A 24342-nucleotide genomic window follows, 5' to 3' on the forward strand; every position below is an offset into this window, starting at 1 on the left:
TCCCTTAAAATATCAACATATTTTTGATGATAGAATAACTGCAACAGAAACAATAACTGAAATATGTTCATATCATGAAATAACGTTACAACACAACTGATTTTTTCATGTTTTTCGCTTCCAATATAAAAAAAAACCCCAGAAAACATACTTTGTCAACGTAAAAAACATATATTGGTATATTTCGTACATTACAAAATAGAGAATTTACTCTCGAAGGTTCTTCTGCAGCTGATAAGAAACAAACAAATGAACTTCATAGGAATAAATCTAACACAACAGGCATGTTTTTTTTATTATTCAACATCATTGTATCACGAAAATGATAGTGTGATCCTCTCTTACATTGCATATCTCTGTTTTGAAAAGAGCTATATGAAAAAAAAATATATATATGAAATTAATACGCCCGCATAAAAACCAACACTAGCAAGGTCTTATAGCGACGAAAGATATCTTCTTCGGTGTATTGGAATTAAAAATAATTGCACAGTCAAGCAGTCATTACAAATATTGTAATTTATTATAGATTGGAAGTTAATCATTTAGTATTTAATTATCGGCGTTATATAAAATCTTATATATAAAACAAACAGAATAATTACTTTATTTTGCTTCGCATTTTGGCAAATAAAGATTAGATTTAACGTTAAATTATATATGATCTATTATATCCTTTATTTCTTGCATATCTAAAAAGAATATCAACAAATATACACTGATAATATTTAAAATCAATTGTTTCTTTATAATAATCTATATTATATTATGATCATAATTATTACAGAAATCTGATTCAAAAAACTCTACCGGTTTCATTGTAATCTTCAGGAGTTTTGAAACTCCTGAAAATTACAATGAAACCAGTACAGTTTTTAATCGGCTTTCTGTTATTATATATATATATATAGATAGATAGATAGATAGATAGATAGATAGATAGATAGATAGATAGATAGTAAGACAGGAGACCTTATTCTCTGTATTTTGATATTAACATTCACAAAAATGATTTTTACAGGCCAGCATGTTTACAAAAATAATTATTTGGAGCTACATATATAATCTGATTTTTCCTCTTTAAACATGTCCGTTTTTGCACAAGATTGTAATTATAACTGATAAGTCATATTGCCTTTTTGTTGTATTTATACAAACACATAGTCTAAAAAGACATTTGGATAGGAAGTAGTGGAGATGATGTTTTCCGTACACATATCATCTATTTTTCGCTTCATCGTCGATTCATACTTTCTGTTTACATATAAATTTTAAAACCGCAGAGTTTCGTTAAAACACATCACCAACTCTCTTGATTGATTAGCAAACTGGTTTAAATTTCTATGTTAAAAATGTAAAGTAAAAATGATCGTTTTCAATAAAAATTTCTGGCCCTGTATTTGAACATCAAATTCACTTTGTTTTACATGTAAGAAGGCGGATATTTTTTAAAAACAATAAGGAATTTCTTTCCAAAAGGCATAACATCAGTCATATTTTTCTCTGTGTAATCATTATAAAATCCATTTTATAGTCCCATAAAGGTTAGTATAAAGTAGTTTACATAACATAATTATACATTGCTTTTAAATAACATTGCATGTAAAAGCAAATCCATCGAAGTCTGTAACTTTAAGAATTTTATTTATCTGTAACAATTTTATGAAAAACAGCAAAGAAACTGTAACATCTCTGCTTGTCGAGCTCAACTCTTCTATTACGTCCATTCTTTTTTGTGCGGTTGTGGTTTTCTTTCCATTGCCATAGCAACCCAGAGGGGTAATTTTTCTCTCTGGATAGATGTGGAAGGGAACACAGCATCAACCAGGCGTTTTATCTAAGTGATTATTATAATGATTAATCAATTATTTAGAATGATTAGTATCATAGCTGAAAACACAATAAAAATCCAGGAAAAAAACCCACAAAATCGCTATAAAACTGCACTGTAAACTACACAGTCTACAACATAAATTGTTAAAAAATACAATTATTTGGAAAAAAAAACACCATTTAAAGAGTGTTTGAAATGATATCGCATATTCATCAAAGACACAGGCAGCATGGGCGTACACAATTTTTGCTTAAAACATTATCGTAAGGAAATTGCTCACGAAAGTGTCACATAAATCATATAAAAAAGTTCTAAGGTTTATATTTAATCAGTTTCAACATAAACTAAAAAAGACTTTTATGATAGTTTCACTCCATGTATAAATAATATTTCAGTTTTAACTTTCTTATCTTGCAACAGTTGTTAATCAAAACACTGACGATTATGAAATTGATTTGAACTATCTAAACTCAAAATCAAATCTTAAATCAGGGGAACGCCCCTTTCTGTCATCTGCGATTCTATTTAATGTACATGGTAAGTTCTAAACAGAACACATATTAAATAATTACATGATATCGACATGTCTTGAGGAGCGTAAGACTAAAATTGACTTAAAGTTTTGAATTGTTCTTCAAAACTATTCTTTTACTAAAGATCAAGCTCTCTGTCCTTTAATTTGTGTCAACGAGCGCTATTTTAACAATTTAGAATGAAGATTTTTTAATGAACATAAAAACATCATAACTTCCCACATAGTTATATTACATGTCTTGAAAAATATATTTCCTTGATTTTTTCCCATTTAAGCATGTACTGAAAGAGGTCTCAGTATGATGTTAGAAGGTTTTGACTTAAACAATTTAAAATCTTAACTACAGTCTAATATTAACTTCTGACCCCTTTGCTGGCATAGAGTCCAGTAATTGGCAAGGGGTCACATTTCAACCATATATATTAATACATCAAACTTTGAGCTCCTTCGGAGGCTCAAGACTTGAACTTGGATCGCGGCTTAATTAATTTAAAATAAGCACTGTGTTAAAATGCTTGCATATAAGTTATCAAATAAATCATACTATGAAGTTTCTAAAAGATTGTTGCTCTATTTTTACCGAAAAAAAGCATCGATATCCTATTGTTGACTTTGCCCTATCTCTGTCGATCATGATTGCAGTAAACAAGAAAATCTTTAACTTTTCTGGCAAATAGGATTTTGAAAAAAAATTATTTGAGATTATCCTTTTCTATTTCTACCTTCAAATTCAAATGTTCACAGTGCTCGTACTTAGAGCCGGGGTGGGGGGGGGGGGGGGGGTGTCATGATTTCAACGAAATCTACATTACACAAGGTTGCTTGCACACAAGTTTCAGCTTTTCTATCCAAATGATTTTTGAGCAGATTTTTTGGAAAAAAAAGTAACAATTTTTCAAAATTTAATTTTATCTCAACGTACAAATATGAACATTATTGAATTCCCTTGCGTTAAAATTGAAAAACTAGTTTTTGAACGGAATTTAAAAATGTAAAAAAAAATGGAAGAACGGATGGTCAGACCAAGACAAAAGGTAATTAGATGAGCTCAAATGAGCTGTGAACAAAAAAGCAAACCGGCCGAAGAAAATAAAAAAAAATTGCAAACCTGAGTAAAAATTACTGTACAAGAATAAAAGTAATTAAAAAAAATTAAATTAAGTGAAAAGTTACGATTGTGATTCTTAAGTAATCTTTTAAAAATAATCAACGAATTGTGTACACTTACACATTTTGCCAGTGCCTTTACATCATCCTGAATTGTCAAGTTCTCAGATTTTGCTATCATCTTATAAAGTATATCTGCAAAATGATAAGAATCTTTCTATAGAATTACATTTAAAGTTTGAAATCTTCCTTTGATTTGCTAGCATGTATTTGATTATATAAATTCAATCTATAATCTTACCTTTGTCACAGGTTGAACTGACTACACGAAAACACGTCAATAATACAAACACTACTAAACAGGCGCCTCTGGACATCATTCAATATTGTCACATTAAACAAATATCAGGTTTTAACCTCATAAACTTCTTGAACTTGGTATTTATAATGCCATTTTTTGTAGCAATCCTCAGTATGGTTAAACCAAAAAAAGCCGAAAAAATGTACGGTTTTCCCTCCTGCGAGGTGTGAAGAAGTATACACTTAACTCTCATAGTAGTAGTTATGTTCATTAAAAAAGTTAACCTCGACTTTGAAATTTCAAAATAGTGCGTGGTTCAAATAAAAAAAATTATCAAATATTTATTGCGTCATTTTTCTCTAACAATCACTGGCTTGGTTATTTAGTTACATTTGTGTATGACTTGCTTCAAAGAAATGTTCCGCAATAACTAAACCTTCACATATACATAAACTGAGGTTTTCATCCTACCTTATTTAGCTTTCTTAATTGTAGTGGTCAACAACATGAAAGGTAGATAATGCCCAATGTACAAATGGAATGACAAGTTTGAATAAATAAGCATTTCAACATAACTTAAAAAAGAAATTTTAGTAGATTTTGAAAACCGTATAAAAACATATTTAACCTAAAATATTTGGATTTTTACTTGCTAAAATAATGTTGTTATACCTAACATATCGTATTTAAAATGTAAAGGTAAATTTGGTAATTCGTTGACCACGTATATTTGTCAAATGCTATTCATTTTGTGACTTCTTACAAGTGAATTGTCTCTATAAAACACTGCATCTTCAGAGGGGAAAAAAATCTAAAAACGCTACAAATAAATTACAAAAATTACAAGGTATCTTTATTTATTCCTAAAATTGTTCTGTTTACCTTGTCATTTTATTGCATGGGAATATTGAATATTGATAGTCTTAGTTGACTGATGCACTAAGTATCAACGAATAATTGCATAATAGGTAAATAAGAATATTCTGATTTTTTTTCGTACAATTGCCGACAGTTTAATGACTTTTTTAAAATGAAAGTTAAAATTAGGTATGATGTGGTATTCACTACCCCCAAATTTTGTAATACAGGTATATGTGTCAAATAGGCCAATTTATGAATTATAAAAAAATGTTTTCAACATCCTATGAGAAGTTTCCTGTTTGATAAATGTCTCAAGGTCATACTTGGTGTTATTAAAAAAAATCCAAAATAATCGTAATAAAACTTTATAGTTAACAAATTTAAACTATGCACTGTTAATCTTTAAGACATAGGTATCTCACGATAACCATGCAAAGTCTTATTAAAAGGCTAGGTGAGTAAATATTTCTGAATAAAGTGCAAGATCAGTAGGTATGTCTGAGTTAGTTTATAGCGTTATTGAAACAAAGCGCCCTTGTTTGTGCTCTAGATAGGTTGTATTGTTATGGCATTGAACGACCGGCGAGGTCTGTGTTCAAACAACCAGTCTTAGAGGGTTGACGATCCGAGGTCAGTCATGTGATAATACTGATTTATGAGACAGCAGGTTTTTTTTTTATTATCTATTAATTATAATAATAAATAATCTTTTGAAAAAATGGATATGATGGTATTGAAGCATTATTTAAAAAGTCAATTAATGGTAACCATGGGGTACAAAACGCCAAAAAATCATATTAGCTGTTTTTCAACACCTTTGTAACTATTCAAAGGGAGGTAACTTGTAAAACTCTAAATATTTTGTTCAAATATTTTCTTTCTTTCTTTTTTTTTTTAATTTCACCATCGAAAATTTTTTTTAATGCTCAATCTTTATTACACATGTATTGATAATTATTATGTTAAAATTTGGTAATAATCTTGTGGCTACCTTTTTTTCTTTGCATATTTGCATTTGTGTGACAAATATATTTTTGGTAAAATTGTGATATCTTTCTTTATAACAAATAATGTTAAGTTTTTGTTATTGTGTTTATTTTTTGTGATGTTATTGGTATGTTTTTTGCCTTTATTAATATTTCATATATTTTCATAATTTTTTTTTTACATAATGTGCAATTTTTTCAGATGCAATAAATGATAAAATCAACGATTATAATTATGTGGTCTTTCTCATAAAAATTCAAATTTTGATTATATGAAACATTTCTGCAAATTTGATGAATTTTGAAGAACATTTTTTAGACCCCCAGCCTCCTTAATGCATATGGAATAGAAATTAGAATTAAAGACTTAATTTTTTTTTTTACATAATCTTTTTTAATTTTATCAAACTCAATCAAACACAAGAGAGTACTTTTCTTTTGTTAGTTGAAAATGGTAGCAGACTTAAACTAGATGCTGTCATTAGACAGTAATGCCCGCAACAAGTGGTTGCCCCTAAATGACACTGTTTTGTATCATTTTATTTAAAAATGAAGGTCAAATGCAAGTTCCTGTAATACATTTAAAAATTATAATTTTCATTACTGAAGGATGAGATCCCTTTCCATATGATAATACACATGAGCAGCACTTTATGTGCAATTTAGGGTTGAACTGTTTGCATGTGAATTTTAAGTTAATCAATAATCATAACATTTCATGTCATAGAAAGTATAATGGTATATATAATTATAACAAACAAAATTAAATTATGCCCCCTCTTCGAAGCGGTTGCCGGCTTTAGATTTGCTTCTGTGTGCCTACATGTACATAATCGTGTGCACGGATTTAGATAAGGGGTAGGAGTGAGGGGTCCAGACCCTCTTCCCCCTACCCCCCCCCCCCCATTAAAATTCATTTATATCAATTGTAAAATTACCAAAAATACACCACGGACTCCAATGCCCTTACAGACATGTAATTGCTTTAACCCATTACGCTTCAATGTAAGGTAACATTATTTTGGGGAAAAATATTATATTTATACTTTATTGTTTATTTCAATAGAAAATATGCAGGTGTCCTGCACCACCTTAAAGCTGTTATTTACCTAATAAAATAGTGGAAGGGGTTTTGAAGAATAGGTCTTAAAAATACATGCATGTTACAAATAACTGATCTTTGTCTGAAGTTACGAACACAACACAGGTCTACAGGTCTCAATAGCGGGTACTAGTTTTACCCAGCTCTTCGATTAGATGGTGACACATGGTGTATACATACATGTATGTGGTTTTTATATGCAGAAAAGGACACATGCATAAACATTTCTTTTGTGGTGATCAGCTAAAGGGATTCATATAATGGATTATTATTATGATGTTGACCAATATAGGTAAGCCTAATACATGTATAGTGAGTATTCTAGTAGCACAATATTACGAGACACCGGTATTTCTTTCTCTTTATAAATAGGTACACTCCCTTTGCTAGCATACTGTATCATCATCTTTTAATATTTAAATAAGCTTATCATTGTTACATATCCTATGCCTATGCCATTTGTAAAGTCTCTGTCATTTTAATTGCAAAAGTTTTTTTTTCATTTGTCAGACTTACACTATTGAGTTATTATAATGCAATGTAGGCCATGACCCTGTGGGATTGTTCTGACCCCATGAAACGGGAAAATACAAAAAATCTTCTCCATTTTGATGCATCAAATGGTGTAAAGTACATGACCCCCAGGTGTTGTCTTAACCCCCCCCCCCCCCTTTTTTTATGAAATAGGAAATGATGAGACACTGAATATTTTGATATCTTTTAAGATCTTCATCCCTAAACCATACAATTTACTCTTGCTCTTTGTGTCATTGCACATCAAATTGTATATAGGTTATGCCCCCTTGCAGACACCCTGACATTCTAAAAATAATAAAGTATTTTAATTCATTGATATGTAGTGTTTGATTCATGTGGGTAATTCTTAGCCTAATGATGACACCGCTTTGTTTAGGAGACTTTACAACTGCCCCAATTAGGCGAATACACATGCATAAAACATTTTGTTTATAAATCTCAAAAATTAAATTAAGCAATTTAAAAAATGTTAATGTGCATTAGGAGAGAAAAAGCAATCAAGAAATGATTTAAAATTTGCTACTGCATGTACACATGTAAGAAAGTTAGAAGACTGAATCTTTAGAACCAGGTTTGATTGGGGGGGGGGGGGGGGGGCGGGGGGTGGATGTTGAGTATAAACATTCATACATTTATAATTTGAATAATTTATTGTTATTAATTTTAACTTGATATTTGTTTTTTAACTTTGATACTTGTTATTGATCCCAAGGTAGAAATAAGACTTCTGGTCATATCTCAGTAGATCATTTGTCAATTATGCACGGTGTAATGTGATTTTTTTTGTAATAAATTTTTTACCAGTTTATATAAATTTTTTGAACGCCAAATTTTATTCTGATTTTAATAGATCATTCGACAATGAAGAAGCGTGAAAATGTAAGTTTTTTTTCTCCCTTTTTTAGCATAAATAAATGCAAGTTTTTAATTCAATTTTATCTAGAGTTTGAGGAGGAATACATGCTCGGATCCAGAAAATTTTCCAGGGAGAAGGGGGGGGGGGGGCAGTTTATATTTGAGTTTGTTTGGGGGTGGGGGTTCCAAGTCATATATTTAAGGCACGTAGCATCAGGGGGGGGGGGGGGGCAGGGGGCCCCACTTTTTCTCGCAGCAACTAATTTTTTTTAATTACACCTTAAAAATTTAATTATCATGGAGTTGCCCCCCCCCCCCCCTTTTTGGGAGCATGTAAAAATTGATATGAAAAGAAGGAAGTTAGGAGTGAAATTGAAGTGATACATAAAGTACGCCCTTGTCAAGATTTTTTGGATGAGTCTGCCCCCCCCCCCCCCACTTTAGATGTAATCTAAAATAAGACTAAGCCATACTACAGTCATGAACATAAATAGTATAGAACAAAACACAAAGTAATATATATATATTATTGTTTCTTTGTTCAAGGCATTTCAGATGGTATGTAGGTCATGATCCTAAGTGCTCTTCCTGAAATTATCAAATATCATAAAAAACATTGAGATTCCCACCTTAATCCAAAGATATTATTCCTCCTTTGGCCATGGTGCATCAGATCAATATGGTATGTAAGTCATGACCCTAAGGGGTCATCCTGACCCCCTTAGAATCAGAAATTGACAATTATCTTTAAATTATTGATGTTTGATGATCCTATCTCTATTTAAGGGTCATCCTGACCCCCTTAGAATCAGAAATTGACAATTATCTTTAAATTATTGATGTTTGATGATCCTATCTCTATTTCATCTTTTAAATTATTATTAAGTCTCCCAAATGAAATTTGGAGACTTATTGTTTTTGTACGCTTCTTATTACATGTATTCTTCTTCTTCTTCTTCTTTTTCATCTTTCCCGCTCTGAACTCGTTTCTCAGATATGGCTGAACAGAGTTGTACAAAACTCTAAGATACAATAGGCCTGTAAATCTAGTTGTGCACCCTAGTTTGGGGTTAGAAAACCACTTTTCTGGGGGGGGGGGGGGGGGGGGGGTCATAAGGGTGTCGGGTCTAACATTGAACCTTATAGGAAGAATCGTAGACTCTATTGTAAATGGTAACTTGAAAACGGACAAAAATAATAATATAGGGTTTTTATAATCATATATTGACTGTTACTGTCAATATATAGGGTTTATTAGATCTGACCCCTGGGGTAATCCCCACCCCCACCCCCCAGGAATTGGAAATTACCATATATCTCATAAACTGTTATAATGACCCTTAAACCATATATATTCTTGTTCCTTGTGTCAAGGGGCATCAAACAGTATGTAGGTCATGGGCCCCGGATGTGGTCGTGGCCCCCATGAAACAGGAAGTGCACTAATATCTAAAAAACGGTTGAGTTCCCCACTCCTAAACCAAATATATTCTTGATCCTTAAAGGGCATCAAACGGTATGTAGGTAATGGGCCTCAGGGTCAACTTTAATTTTTTAAAACCGTAATGCACATCTATAGAACAGTCCTTATCATATCCCAAGATACGATGTGTCTATCCATTAAATCATAAGAGGAGTTCTAGGATCTAAGTTTTTTTTAGTGATAAACGTTAATTTTCTGCTACTTTTTGACTCTCTGGATGAGATTTAAATTTTTAAAACCTTATTGTACATCTATATGACTGCCCCAATTATATCCCAAGAGATGTTGTGAGAGGAGTTCTGGGAACCATACTTTTTTGCCAAAAAAATGTCATTTTTGTTGGCCACTGATCCCCTTAATAAAAAAAAAATCTGGAACCTGATCACACTTCAATGTGACACCCCCAATCATTTTCTAAAAGATCATTTTGCTACTGCCAAAAATTGACGTTTTTGAAACCAGTTTTTTTGTTAAAAAAACACGTCATTTTTCAGCCAAATAACGACCCCCAGGACAAAATTAAAACTTCCGAAACCTTATTGCGCATCTTTTGGATGCCGTAAAATATATTCCAAGAGATGATTTGTCTACTGTTGAAAATGTAGGAGGAGTTCGAGGAAGAAGGATTTTTGTAAAACAAAACGTCATTTTTTACCAATTATTTGACCCCCAGGACTACCAGAGAATTTATGAATTCTTTTTACAAAACAACATGACACCCCCAATTAAACTCCAAGAGTTCATTTTGCTGGTTTATAAGATGTAAGAGTAGTTTGAGAAAGTAAAACGTGACAGAGGGACGGACGGACGGAACAGGGTAACAACAATATACCCGAACTTTCTTTAGAAAGTGCGGGTATAATTATTGACCAAGCGCGCTAAATACTTAGATATCCTTATGGGACTACTTTCATTTCTGTAATAGAACCTCACGATTTAACTTTACAACGAATTAAATGTTAAGGATGCTATTAAAGTATAATAAAAGTAATTCATTTATTATCGAGCATTAAAAACTAAGCCTATTAAGAGTGTTATCCAAAAGTCCAATAATATCAAAATTTTGCGACTATAACACTTTTGTTGATTTGTATAAGCCAACTCAATGTCACATGTTTCATAGATAGCTTATCATGAGTTTTTTAACCTTTTTTAGTAGCATTATAACAAATACAAGTCCAGATCAAAGTAATGTTAATCTTACACTTATCAAAATCTTTCCTTCAAAGTAAATATTTCTGCAAAGAACGAATACATACTACGTGTATGTCAAACATTTCTCATTAAATTGTCTTCTTATGGGAACAAGTGAAACACTTATAAATCACTCATTCGGTGTGTTAAGAAGGCCTTAGTGATCGTTTTATCATTAGCAAAGTATGTGTTACCCTTGCATGTCTTAATAATAGTTTAGTATATATCACATTGGACAATGACATATAGGAATGCCATTAATAAGCAGTATACTGTTCTTTCTATGTAGCCATTTAAAAACTTTTTTTGAACATTCGCTACACCGCTCTATTTAGTATTATGAGGGTAACTGTATACTTTGTATTGAAGCCCAATCTTGTTCGTGTTTTTGGTATAAAGAAGATGGGGGGATAAGATAGCGCAAATGCCCATTCAGTTTAGTCGTAAAATACAATTTTGAATTTATTTTTTTTCAATTGAATCTAATCAAATATACATTAATTCAAGTTTGCGTACGCACATTTTCTAACTATATTCAGTCTTTAATATATCTAATAAAAGATTAGAAAAAAAATATTGCCTTAAATTTCTGTGGTATCGAACCCATAAGATAAAAACCCTAGATATATAAGGTTAGCTTATTCCGGGTGCTCTAACCACTGAGCCATTTTAGACACAACAAAGTAGGCTGTTTAAATACTATGTGTCACTTTGGCCTCGAATTTATGGACTTATTTTTTCAAAACGTTCAATTGTTGGGATACAAAATGATATTTTTAATGTATAGTGTGTCACCTCTCCACGTTTTTGTTGATTTAAATCGGTTTGTTTTCCATTAGACCTTATTAAGGCTACGAGAAAAATATGTAGCACAGACCCACTCTATCTAAGAAAATGCCCTGAAGTTCTAAAAATGACACTATTTGCAGGTTTTGATACGTATACACCTGTGTGAGTCAACATGTTCCCGGTATTGAACAGATTTAAGGGTTAAAAATCAATGATATGTTAAATATTACTTGTTTTAAATGACATTTTAAGAAATATCAGATTGATTTGATATTTTAATTTTTCAGTATCTTGTCCGACCGTGCATGGGCATTTTACACGCCTTAACCACCCATCTTTTTTTTTTTTTTTTTTAGCAAAATACTTTTAAAAACTGCTTTAAAAGACTCGGTTTTCAAAAAACTTTTACGACAATTTGCTATTTCAAATAAATGTTTCTTTTTTGGTGGTTGCTGCTTATTTTAAATTGATGAATCAATAATTTGAAGAAAAAAAAAACCCCACAAATTATACACAATTAAGTAAAGTTGCTTGCACAGACAGTAAATTTTTAAATAATGTCACATGAAAGTAAAATATTAAAATGAATCATATTTGAAAGAAAGAAAACACACTTTAAAGAGAGTATTAGCACATGCTTTTGTACAAGTTAGGGTTAGAATCTCGTCTCATAATTAATAGAAAATGTAAAACTAGCCCTTCCAACTAGCTCAACGACCTCCGATTTAACAAAATAAATTAAGAGATTTGATGGCCACAAACCAAAATCAACAACAAGCAATGTAAAAATTGTAGATATGAATTAGAATTAATTAGAATTTTATCATTTTGTTCATAGATCTTTTTAAAAAAAGACTTGTCTTTTGAGGCATATTTTTCATTCATGAATAAGACTTTTTTAAATTAATTGGTGATTTCAAAAGAATGCAAAATGAAAAAAGAAAAAAAATTGTTTTTGATAACCATAACCTGTAAACACCCTGCTGTTTATGCGTAATTTACTGCCCATGGTGACAAAAAAGCAGCTGCGTTATTAGCTTTATGACATGCATATCTGAATATTTAAACTTGCATATACGCACAAAGCCAAATCCATACGAACAAATACTTTCCCGCAAAATATGTTCTCGCACCCATTTTCTAAGACCATTGTTAATTTCGGCAGGGGTGGGAATTTGATTACCGGTTAATTTCTATTTCTATAGTGGTTGTGGGATATACCAAACAAAACGAACCTTTTTTTCACAAAATACAAGCCTTTATTTTCGTCATTTAAAACATTATATTTTAAGATACAAAAATATGTTTCTTACACTTGTTTAGGAAGTAGTATTCAATCAATGAGATAATAATATCACGAGTTTCAAAAACAAAAACAGAAAATATACATTATTCTTTATACATTAAATAAATATCGTGTAATTCTATAATTTTTTTTGTTATATAAAAGAATTTTAAAATGAATAACTTTAAAATAAAAATAATATATTAACAAACAGCACACCTTATTCACAGAAACAAGAAGGTGCGTAAAGCTACAATGTAATAAAACAAAAATTCACGGCAATTGCCATAAAATGTTAACTATTTTTTCAATACTCTCTCTCTCTCTCTCTCTCTCTCTCTCTCTCTCTCTCTGTTTCTCTCTGACTTTTCAACATTAAAAGGCTGGAACAACAAGCTGAGACTTCTCTTACAATTAGTGAATGAATGCAAGTTCCACAATGGTAAACATTGCATAGTTTTTGGACAAATTTCCAAGCAATAACATAAGGAATTCTTGAATTGAGAAAACGTTAACAACACGATAATATCATGATAACATTATTAAACATGCCTGGGAACAGACCTGCACAAGGAATCGAATCTAGGATTTTCCAATTAATGCTTATTAACCCATTGTATGATTCACTCCTACTATCGCTAATACATTCATCTTAACATTTTCTCTAGTATTCTTGTAAGGTTAATTAATTTTAACCCCCCTTCCCCCCCCCCCAAAAAAAAAACAAAACAAAGAAAAAAACCAAAGAAAAAAAGCAAACAACCCCCCCCCCCCGAAAAAAAAATCAAAAAAATACCAAAACAAAACAAAACAAACTTGACATGGACTGCATATGTAAATTTGGGACTATTTCGGGACATCTCGGAATCTTACTATGGCAATTCTATACAGCATTTAGGACGTGGTCTCGTTTACAATGAACATTGACATCACGTGGTAATTACATTATATTTAGCTTCTTTTCTCACTCTTTTGAGTCTAAACTGACTGAAGGTTATTTGTATTTGTAGAGTTTAAAATCTACAATGCCTTCACATTTTTCACTTTTATGTGTCTTTTCAAATGCACTTCACTGTCAAATATCTGACATTTGTTACCCAGTAAGTTTGTATATCAACTTTAAACCATTTAGATATCTGAGGATACTTCTTAGCACCTTATATTTGGTAGCATAAAGATAAGTTTATGGCATCATACATGTTTTAGATAAAGTAGGCGTATACAGCAAATTATATTGCCTACATAGACATAATATCACATTTCACAGAAATGACATAACATACATGTATTTCAAAATGCTGACAGCAACAAATTCCAGACAAAATCCATAGCCTTGATATGGTCAAACAAATTTGTAAGCTTAAAAATATAGCAATGCCTTTTTGTGAATGGTTTTGTAAATGTTCAAAATAACGAAAATTCACAGATTCTAAATGACCCACATTCTTCTAAAACGTTCTTAGATTTTGAAAAACAAAATTTGATTTTATAATTCGTAAAAATAAAGATTTAAAATAGCAATCAGGAGCCACGCGTTATCATTTAGTGTTATAAAGAACCTCTGTTATAAATAACAACACTAGCTTACAGGTGGGTCTCAATGTTTTAAAAGCTTAGATGGTCTTCAACGTCAGACCCTTGGGCCATAAAACAAGACAGGCTCACTTTCGATCTCAGACTCAAACTTTTCCGTGATAAATGACAGTGGTAATAGAGAGACTAAAATAAAATGTCACACTTTTTCGGTTATATGACCACAGATCCAGTATTTTTTTTTGTGGTTTTCATCTGAGGTACAGAAACCAACATCATTAAAGGAGAAAATAAGAATATAGAAGGAATGCCCTCTGTTTGGCAGTAAAATGGCAAAAAACAAAAACCAAAATGATAACAGGATAGATTCTACCAAACCCAACCATTCTGAAAATAACGACTAATATAGTCAATCTTAATAATACAAACAAATGAAAATAAGTTCATCTTTAGAAATAAAAACTTAGCTACTCTAACATAGGACACATCAAAACTGTCTACAACCTATTAAAATTGCCTATATATCGAGAAAAGGATAATGCCAAATACATGCAAAACGCCTGTATGATATCGTTGGAGATTCGTTGACCTTGGCCTTCACTTCTCATCTTGAACTGCCACGCCCTCTTTTGGTGAAGTCAACGGATATGACGCATCAATGATGTCATTTCCTCTCACTATCAAAGTTTGACTGTTAATGACGAATACACCAATAAATTACAAATTACGAACGAGTGTTTAGTCAATTTTACACATTCACCGTCGTGCATTAAGACAATAAGTTAACTTAAAGCTTGGTTTAAATAATAGTCACATACATATACTTACTCTGTGTATTTAATGGAGTCTTTGATAGATTCCGGTAAATGACGCCCTTTTGTTTCTGGAAGTGTCAGAGCCAACAGACCAGCCACAAAAGCAAACAGACCGAACACAACTAGCGGCATTGCCACGCCTAAATCCCCGCCCACAACCTCGTTCTGAAGGAAATTCAAAGTTAAAATATAAATAAGAAATATCAATTTGAAAACTAAGTTCCCAAATGTAGGGGCAATGTATTGAAATAGTTTCTGTGTCATTTCTGTACTTATTTTTTTTTAAATTATTATAAAACTTCACAAAAAATATATGATACCATGCATGCAACAACTGACAATTTATTTCACGTCGGTATACATATACAACATGATTTATTTCAATCAAGCCTTAAGTCAATTGACTTACAATGATGGCTATATAAGGGGAGATCATCCCACCAATCCTGGCACTGAGGGAGCTGACTCCCATTGCTGAGTTCCTGACCACGGTGGGGAAAAGTTCGGCAGAGAACAGGTAGATGGTGGCGAAGGCCGTGGAGGCGCCAATCTTACCCAGGACGGACAGACCCACCACCGTCCAGTGGACACCTACGAACACAGCAGTACACTCCTCAAATGGATTGTATGTTAATGGGCTATGCCAGAAAATTTTGGTCATCAAACACAGACGCGATAAAATTTGTTCAAACCAAACAGCAGTAGAAAAACTCAAATAAATCGTGTGTTACTGGACTGTGACAGATGATCCTGGTCATCATTTTTTTCATCCAATTTTTTTTAATCAAAAACATATTCGTACCTTTTTCTATTATTTTTGGTGAAGTTTTTTTGTATGTCATAAATTTCGGATCAGTTATTCTTACACAAATTGAATACAATGGTTCTAACAATTGGTTACTTTGAAATACTGAAATGGTCTTAACCATTCGTAAAAACCAAAAGATGTAATTTTTTTTCATTTTCTCTTCAACACACGATAAAAGTTTCTTTATTAAGGTGGAATTTTGACTTACTAGTATCACCATAAAGAACCGGAAATATCGTCAGAATGCAGGCAGCGCCACCTAGTAAAAGGGACCCAACGTATACTGGCTTCCGGCCCAAACACTTTAGCGCCAGCAATGGAGTAGAGTAGCCGACAACTTCCGCCAGACTGGACAAGAAGAAGTTCATGTAAATGTCTCCTCCAAGATTTCCCACATTTAGCGCCAACCCAAAGAACAACATGCTGACAACCATCCTGTAATAATATAAGATTGATTTTTTTAACAAAACAAGATAGGTATTTCAATATAATTAGAAAAGAATAAAACAAACCAGGTGTTTACATATATAAAGCATAAGCGTATATATTACCAATTAAAAAATATGACGGTAGATCTAAGCAGAAGCGTCGGTGTTACACAGAGTTTCCAAATCGGAACACATCGGTCATTTTCGAACGAATCCTCGTAGTCAAAGAGTTTTTCAGGTAGTTCCTTGTTATTAACCTTAGCTGCGTGACGTAATATGTCTTCCGCTTCCTGTTCCCGACCTCTGCTTAGCAACCATCTAGAGGATTCTGGAATAAGGCTGGAACGAAAAACCAAACACGTCACAATTTAATATTATTGTTCGTATCACTTTGAAATAGGCTGGTAGTTTGAAACTTGTGTTTCTTTTTTGAATATTAATTAAATTAAGATAAACTAGACTTAAAGTTTGATCAAGTTATATGAAAAGAATTTAGAAAAAAAGATAGTCAGTGGGTCCCCCCCCCAAAAAAAAAAACCCATGTCCTTTTAAGGCTTTATGATGTTTTACCGTTAGTGTTTAATTAATTTTTAGATATTTGATATAGAACATATTGTGTTATTGACTTTAAAGGAATTTCTATCCAAAAATCTTCAACTACCCCGAGGGTCTAAATCCAGGGAGCGGGGAGGGTGGATTCTGTCCTCAAGAACATGTGATACGTGTAATAAAGTGAGTATATCACAATTTTACAAATAAATGATTGAAGTATATTTCTTATATTGTTATTACACTGTAGGAATACTCTTTGTGAAAAAGAACTAAACAGAACAACTGTACTCACTTGTGATACTTACGCAGTTTACATATACGTATTTTGATGAGTCGGGTTATCCCTTTTAAGCATATATACGTACTTATTCCCATTATTTATAACCATCCATTTAGCCTAAGACTATGAGGTCATCTATCTAATTATCCGGTGAAATTATCCAGATGTTGGGTTTCTTACATGTTCCAGACACAGGACACTACGTTTCAAGATTTTCTGGATAATGGTAGTTTTAAGATATACTTAACACCTAATATTAATATCCTTCGAGGTCTTAGTTTGTGAAAACACTGCGACTCGATTTTGTATGGTGTAGTCCAATACATTATATCAATGAGTATTTTAACATTTAATCGTACAATTACTGAAATGTGTATAAATATATGTAATAAGCAATCATTCTTTAAATATTATGAAGTGCGCTGTTCTGGTGATATTCGTAGTTTCCACGTGTTCTACATAGGTTCTTCTAATTCTTAAAACATTGATGGACAGCAAAATATTTGGGCTTTATTGCATTTCATCAACCCGACCGTATTTGATCACGTCATAATACTTGAAGAATGATTCCATTTTTTTTCAAATTAATTGTAATCGAGTTGAAGCCCACTAGGCCTTTACAATTATTACCCTAAAAGAACTCTTACGATCAAAACTTAATTTTATGGTTAAAAAAAACTCTACACTGTAAAACAACAAAAGAATTGTTTATTCTAATCAGTTTTATACTCATCTACATATATATCAAGATGAGTCCTATACCACCCTAGCCTATTGCAATTCCCAAGACTGGAGGAGGGGGTTGGTTAAAGTTAGTGGGGTCACTCACCAGATGTAGGGTATAAACAGTAGGGCGGGTACAGACACCGCCAGGTTGAGGTATCTCCAGTCCCTGATCAGATAAGCCAGTAAAGCCAGAACGATTGCGCCAAAAGCCCAAAACAGCTCTATGGCTATCCCCGTGATCATCCGGTAGGAAGGGCCAACCAGCTCCATAACTACACAAAGAAAAGTCCGTGTAAGACGACATAGTCTCTCTCTCTCTCTCTCTCTCTCTCTCTCTCTCTCTCTCTCTCTCTCTCTCTCTCTCCCTCTCTCTCTCTCTTTAAACTCAGGTTCGACTCTTTACCAAAGAACCTAAAGTTTTGTAAAAGTGACCTGTAATTTTAACAGTAAAATACTGCAACAAAAAATCATTCATATTTAAACGACACTAAATTCACTAGATTTACACAACATCAGTGATAAATGTATACATTGTATATTATAATTTACCAACTGTGACCATTTTACTTACTCATTGTAAACGTCACAGCCAGCAGGCCGCCTACCGACGCTCCCGACAAAAACCGTAAACACATGAAGGTCAAAAGGTCACCGACGAAGGACACGGCAATGTTGGGGACGATGTGTAAGGCCAGACTCATCAGGAGGCCCTTCTTACGCCCCAACCTGTAAAACGAGAGGAATCTTCTGTAGAGAGTGAAATGACAAGTGTGTAACCAATTTCAATTTCAATTTCAATTTCAATTTCTTTATTAACCAATTAAGGGCCCTCAAGGGGCAACCTTTACATACAGTGTAAGTGTTGCTGTATGAATATAAATTGGTCCATTTGACTGTTTGCAGTGGAATTGTTCATCGATGTAGGGATAAATTACGCAGAAAACTAATAACCTCACCCCCACCCACAAAACAATCCATCCCCCTCTAACCCCCCCCCCGCCCGGAAAAAAACCCAACAAGAACTGAAATCCGAAAAAGAAAAAAAAAGAAACCCAGAACCAAACAATTTATTGCAGGTATCGAGAGCAAATTAAACAACAGACAGTTTTTCGGTAATTTGCTCCCATCAACCGTTTACTAAATGCATACAGTTCTATCTTATCTATTGAGGACTGAGATTCCAGGAAACATCTATATCATCTACATCATATATTATACTTAACAATACATATATATTTAATCTACAACGGTCTCTCCATATAACATCACTTGGCAATTCTATAAGAGATAGGGGGTTTCTTGAACGATCGTCAGAAGTTTCGCGTCCAACAAACTGGTATGTAAGCAGAGCCTATATCTACAAGAGAGTGATCTGGAGGTAACATTCTTACACGTCAAACTAAAGTTTTGGTGGAAATGATAGCAAAAAGAGTTAATATGATAATTCGTTTCATGATTTTTTCAAACGTCGGCGAAAAGTCTTGAAGAAAAAATTCCATGTTGGCTATGCAACAATTACAATTACATATACTGAAATAGAGTGGAGATGACAGGCCTTGGCAGAATAGCGGCGGTGTTAGTACATTTGTACTTTACTTAGGAGATGCCATTAAGCACGGCCAACCTTGAAAGAAACGGAGTGCATTCCGGTATTCGATCTATAGTCGATAGACCCACAAGATCAACTGGTCAGCCGACAACTCGGTCGACCCACTAATTGATCGATACATAGATTGATTTTATAATCTGCTTAGGTATTGAAATGACGTCAGCTCTATAAATACCAGAATTCTAAGTGACAAAATGAGAAAGTAGTAGATAGCTTAGATTCAGTATGTACATTGTACAGAGTCAGTGCTGATGCACGCTATATACATGTATCATGCAGCTCGCGTTTAGCGCGTGGTGGGTACGTGAATAAAGGTTATAAGAGTTTATTAGACGAATTGTCATACAACGACTAATAGCCCCTGACAGAAACGGTTCTAGAGACCGGGAAAATATCTGTGGTATTTCTGTATAACTTAGTGAAACCTTATCTTAGCATTTTTTCATAGATTAAAAATTCCACCATAATTTTCTGAACGCTGCTATAATTCAAATCTTTATTTTGCTGTTAGCTAGGTTAATGCACGGGTCAGACGATTATGAATTTATTACCTGATGACACCCTGCACTAAGCATGACATAGAAAACAGGTATTAGTTAATAATTGAATGAATGAATGAATGAATGAATGAATGAAATAGATAAAAACACTCACGTATCTGCAACAACGCCAGCAACGAAGGCTCCGACCATAAATCCCGCCATAAATGACATCACAGTGTGTGTGACGTAGGACTTCTTATGACACACTAGGTCCTCCTAAAATAAAATCATTGATGATTGGCTTTATTGTCTTTAATTTTGTTTTCTACATCGTGAAAATATTTTAAATGATTCGCTTTGATTGTGTGGAAACACTTTTATTAATACATGTATCAGTTTTAAAACATTTATGGCATTTTGTTTTTGGTTTTATAAAGTACCGCCAACAAGACGAATTCAATTTAACTCGAATTAAGTAGAATATAATCAAATAACCATAGACTGTTTATGACGTTCCCTTGTATCTACATGCTTTAACAGTCATTATGGGTTTTTTGGGTTATTTATATTACCTCTGTCACAAATGTACTGAGGAAATCGGACTGGTCGTAGACCCATCTAGAACACTTCCGGACAAAACTGGAATCGACCGGGTCCGACTCGTTGTCGCTATGGTAACTGTACAGATCGCACTGTGAGTAGGTAAGGGGGTCGGGGGCAGTGGGAATGCTGAGGTTGATGAGGGACAGGTGGGCGGGGCCCTGCACGGCATAAGTGTCGTTGTCCCAGATAGCGCACCTGTCACCAGAAAAAAAGGTAATTCAATAGTACGTAAATAGTCAATTGCAAATCGTATTTCGACAAAGCAACTAAAAGTAAACAAGTATTTTCTAACTTATGTATTAAGCAAAATCAGCTGATATTGAGAGCGATATCAACATTAAATCCTCAGATACGGCTTGTCAGGGTGTCAACGCTGTTGGAATTTTATCAGTGTTTACAACAACCAAATTTTAACCCTTTAATTCGATCGTGTTAAAAATATATATAAATATATATAATCATCAAAATTTATGAGGATTTTTGTTAAGTGCAGAATAAAAGATGGCAGTATCTTTTAGTCAGTATTGTTTTCATTGGTTGTCTGTTTATTCTTTACTTCATATATAAACAATTTCAAGATAATAGCAAAAATAGAGTAATTTGGATTTAGCTTCCAATGATTTTGAATCGCACAAGAAACGGTGTGCATGTAGATGTATAAAGATGGCAGACAGGCAATCGTATATAGGTCAATTTAATACACGTGCACTTCGTGTGAGAAGTACGTTTTCTGTATTATATTTAGGTGAGCACTAGTCAGCCAAAAACTAGGACAGTATCATATTCTCTCTCTCTCTCTCTCTCTCTCTCTCTCTCTCTCTCTCTCTCTCTCTCTCTCTCTCTCTCTGAGTATTCAGGTTAATTGGGCAGTGACCTCCTCGCTCGCAGTGTGAGATCTAGATTTCCGGACAGTAGCCTTTTAACACACACACACACACACTCACTCCCTCCCTCTCTCTCTCTCTCTACCCACCTCTCTCTCTCTCTTTCCTTCTCTCTCTTTCTCTTTCTCTCACATTCACTGACCACCACTAATCAGCTGTCAGATACTTCACAGTGTTATCAGCCAACCTTCAATATAACTTTATATCACTTTACCCCGAGTCGACCTTCACCCAGTTTTTATATGACGGTAGCGATCCACGTTCAGGGCACACGATGGAGTGAAGACTTTACATGTTCAAACTTAATTCACACTTTTTATTGGATTTTCACGGATTTAGCACAGGATAAAAACCTGACAGTTTGCACAATTCCGCATGAATAGAACAGGAATCCTTCTGATAAGGGCGCCATTTATCACTTAAATAAAACCGGAATATTGTATTCAATATTGATCAAAACTTGTCTGGTCTTCCCTAAGAATAACAGTTAATGCAGGTGGACATTATATATAAAATTCCATATGTATTTATTAATTCTAAGTGCGTCTTATATTAAGATACACCGACTTACGTACTTTAATGAACAAGAAATCACTGCAAGCAAAAAATGCATGCGTTTGTTACAACTAAAATGCATGCACCACATACAGAGACATTTTCTTCTTTACATATATATATATACACTAGCTGAAAATTCAAATAAAGGTGGGTGTGTATGAAATCGAGGTTTATTTTAAGATACACATTGTCACTTATTTCTTTATAAACATGAAATGCGATGAATTCATACAACTGAAATATAGTCCACCCCCCCCCCCCTCCATATACAAAGATTTATGGCTCCCCCGATGGAGGGAGGGGCTGAAATCGAGACTGACCTGTGCCGGGGAACTCCAAGGATGAACACCGTCACCATGACTTGCATGCCGCACGTGGCGATGGGGAGACATAGGAGCAGGTAGATCCTCTTTTGGTACCTCCCGAACTCCCCAACTTGTCTCAAGGCGCTGTCGTATGTCATTTCTCCAGGTTAAAAAAATTACCCTCTTAACGCACAGTCCCTCCTTTTTTCTCTCTATCCTATTTTTTCGTTCACTTTTTCGTTAGATAAACTTTTAGAGAACGCGATAGCAGTTCTTTTTGCTGAAATGAACTTTTTTTCATATATCATAAAATAGTTCTATTCTCAGTGGTTCCACTAACACGTGTGGAGTGCTCGGGGTCCCGCGAGTTGCTGAGAGCTAACGAGGGTATCCCCGTCTATAAATAGCCCCGCGAGATCGGCCTTCCTGCGGTGGAAATTTACGGCGTCTATCACAGTAAACAAGATTTGGCGCATTCGGTGTTTGTTCACCACTTACTCGCACTTCTACAATGTGTGTCCAGTGTCAGCGGAAGAATTTGAAACTACCCTAGTAAACAACAATTTGCAACGCAGTTCTTTCTCTCTCTCTCTCTATCTTTCAATCTCTCTATCTCCCATACCCACTCTCTTGATTCGTGTGTTATTATCCTCTGTTTCTCCCCATTTATCACTCTTTAAAAGATGTGCGTAATTCGATCCATGTTAACTCATAAAACTGTTTTTCATTCTCTCTATCTCTCCCTCTTTGTGTCTATAGACAGTGTATATGCTATACTATGGACCAGTGCTTTTCTTTATCGTTTATTCTTAAACGTACATGCTAGCTAATTTTTACTCTATCTCTCTGTCCAATATTATTCCTTCCCTCATATACATTCTTTTAAAAAAAATTCTTTAAATCCTTCCTCACCAAGTCTTGTTTTTATTTTTTTTTTTATTTTTCATCTATTTCCTCTCTCTATCGCTCTCTCTAAACATTGATTTTTTTTTACGTTTGAGTTTTTCAAAGCTCTCTCTCTCTCTTTCTCTCTCTCTCTCTCTCTGTTCTCCGCAATGCTGACGTCACAATTCTTTAAATAACCAAGACAAATTTATTGCAATAATTTTAATAACAAAGGAATTAATTACTTAATTAACATAATGACATGTTGTTATCATCCAAAGTCCACGTCATTATGTCAAGTTACGTTGTTAACTATATATCTTATATATCGTACTAGTAAAAGGTTATTTAGTGTACACAGTGAACTTGATGAACAGTATGCATAATTAATAATAATGATAAAAAACCACATGCATATGTACACAGCAAATATTATAACAGACAATAATAATTCTACATTGCTACATGTGACCATACAATGAAAACAAATGATACCATATGATGATAACCAATGAATAACAATACCAAATACTTTGCAAAACAATTAAAATATGATTACAAAGAACATTTTACACCGGGTAATTGTGGTTGTGATATTGTGATGACAGAGGGAGCATTCACATCACAGAGATTACCAATAACCGACTTTACCACACACACGTAATACGCTTCCTCGCCTCATCGACCGTTCACATTGGTATGTTTACACAGTGACAAAGTAAAGCGGGTAAAATGTAATCATCAGAGGGCAGATTCAAACTGTCGTTAGGGGGCAATATGCTGTTTATTTCTTGTAGAGATAAAAAAAAACTCGGTATGTTAGTTTATTAAATAATAAATCTCCGAAAAGTAGTAATTTATCGATCCAAAGTACACGTATATGATAATTTGCTACGACAGCAGACGAGCATGTATATTCTTTTTCTGAAAACAGGCATTAAAAAAAAGTCTTCAAAGAACTGAGGAGGTAAAACGGGTGATACTGTATGTTTGTTATCACTTAGA

The 24342-nt window shown here is 33.5% G+C and overlaps 1 protein-coding gene across 1 annotated transcript; it reads right to left on the bottom strand.

Moving 5' to 3' along the window:
* Nucleotides 1-13857: 13857 nt before the first annotated feature.
* On the bottom strand, nt 13858-22832 carry LOC128186195 (organic cation transporter protein-like). Its single transcript, XM_052855970.1, has 10 exons — nt 22468-22832; nt 20675-20900; nt 20275-20378; nt 18583-18737; nt 18115-18283; nt 16577-16792; nt 16234-16460; nt 15627-15808; nt 15231-15382; nt 13858-15093 (listed from the first exon to the last, which is right to left on the bottom strand). Exons 1-10 carry the CDS (start codon nt 22608-22610, stop codon nt 15000-15002), a joined length of 1668 nt encoding a protein of 555 aa, XP_052711930.1. The 5' UTR covers nt 22611-22832; the 3' UTR covers nt 13858-14999.
* Nucleotides 22833-24342: the final 1510 nt, after the last annotated feature.

Source organism: Crassostrea angulata, chromosome 5 (genome assembly GCF_025612915.1).
Source record: "Crassostrea angulata isolate pt1a10 chromosome 5, ASM2561291v2, whole genome shotgun sequence".
In the NCBI taxonomy this organism is placed as follows: domain Eukaryota; kingdom Metazoa; phylum Mollusca; class Bivalvia; order Ostreida; family Ostreidae; genus Magallana; species Magallana angulata.

Bases quoted from the DNA above. Each gene is read 5' to 3' on its own strand.
- LOC128186195 (XM_052855970.1), bottom strand. From the start codon at position 22,610: ATGACATACGACAGCGCCTTGAGACAAGTTGGGGAGTTCGGGAGGTAC. The intron at 20,901-22,467 runs GTCAGTCTCGAT...TTCTGGTGACAG, and splicing joins CTTGGAGTTCCCCGGCACAG to GTGCGCTATCTGGGACAACG. The intron at 16,793-18,114 runs GTGAGTGACCCC...TTTTCGTTCCAG, and splicing joins CTGTTTATACCCTACATCTG to CCTTATTCCAGAATCCTCTA.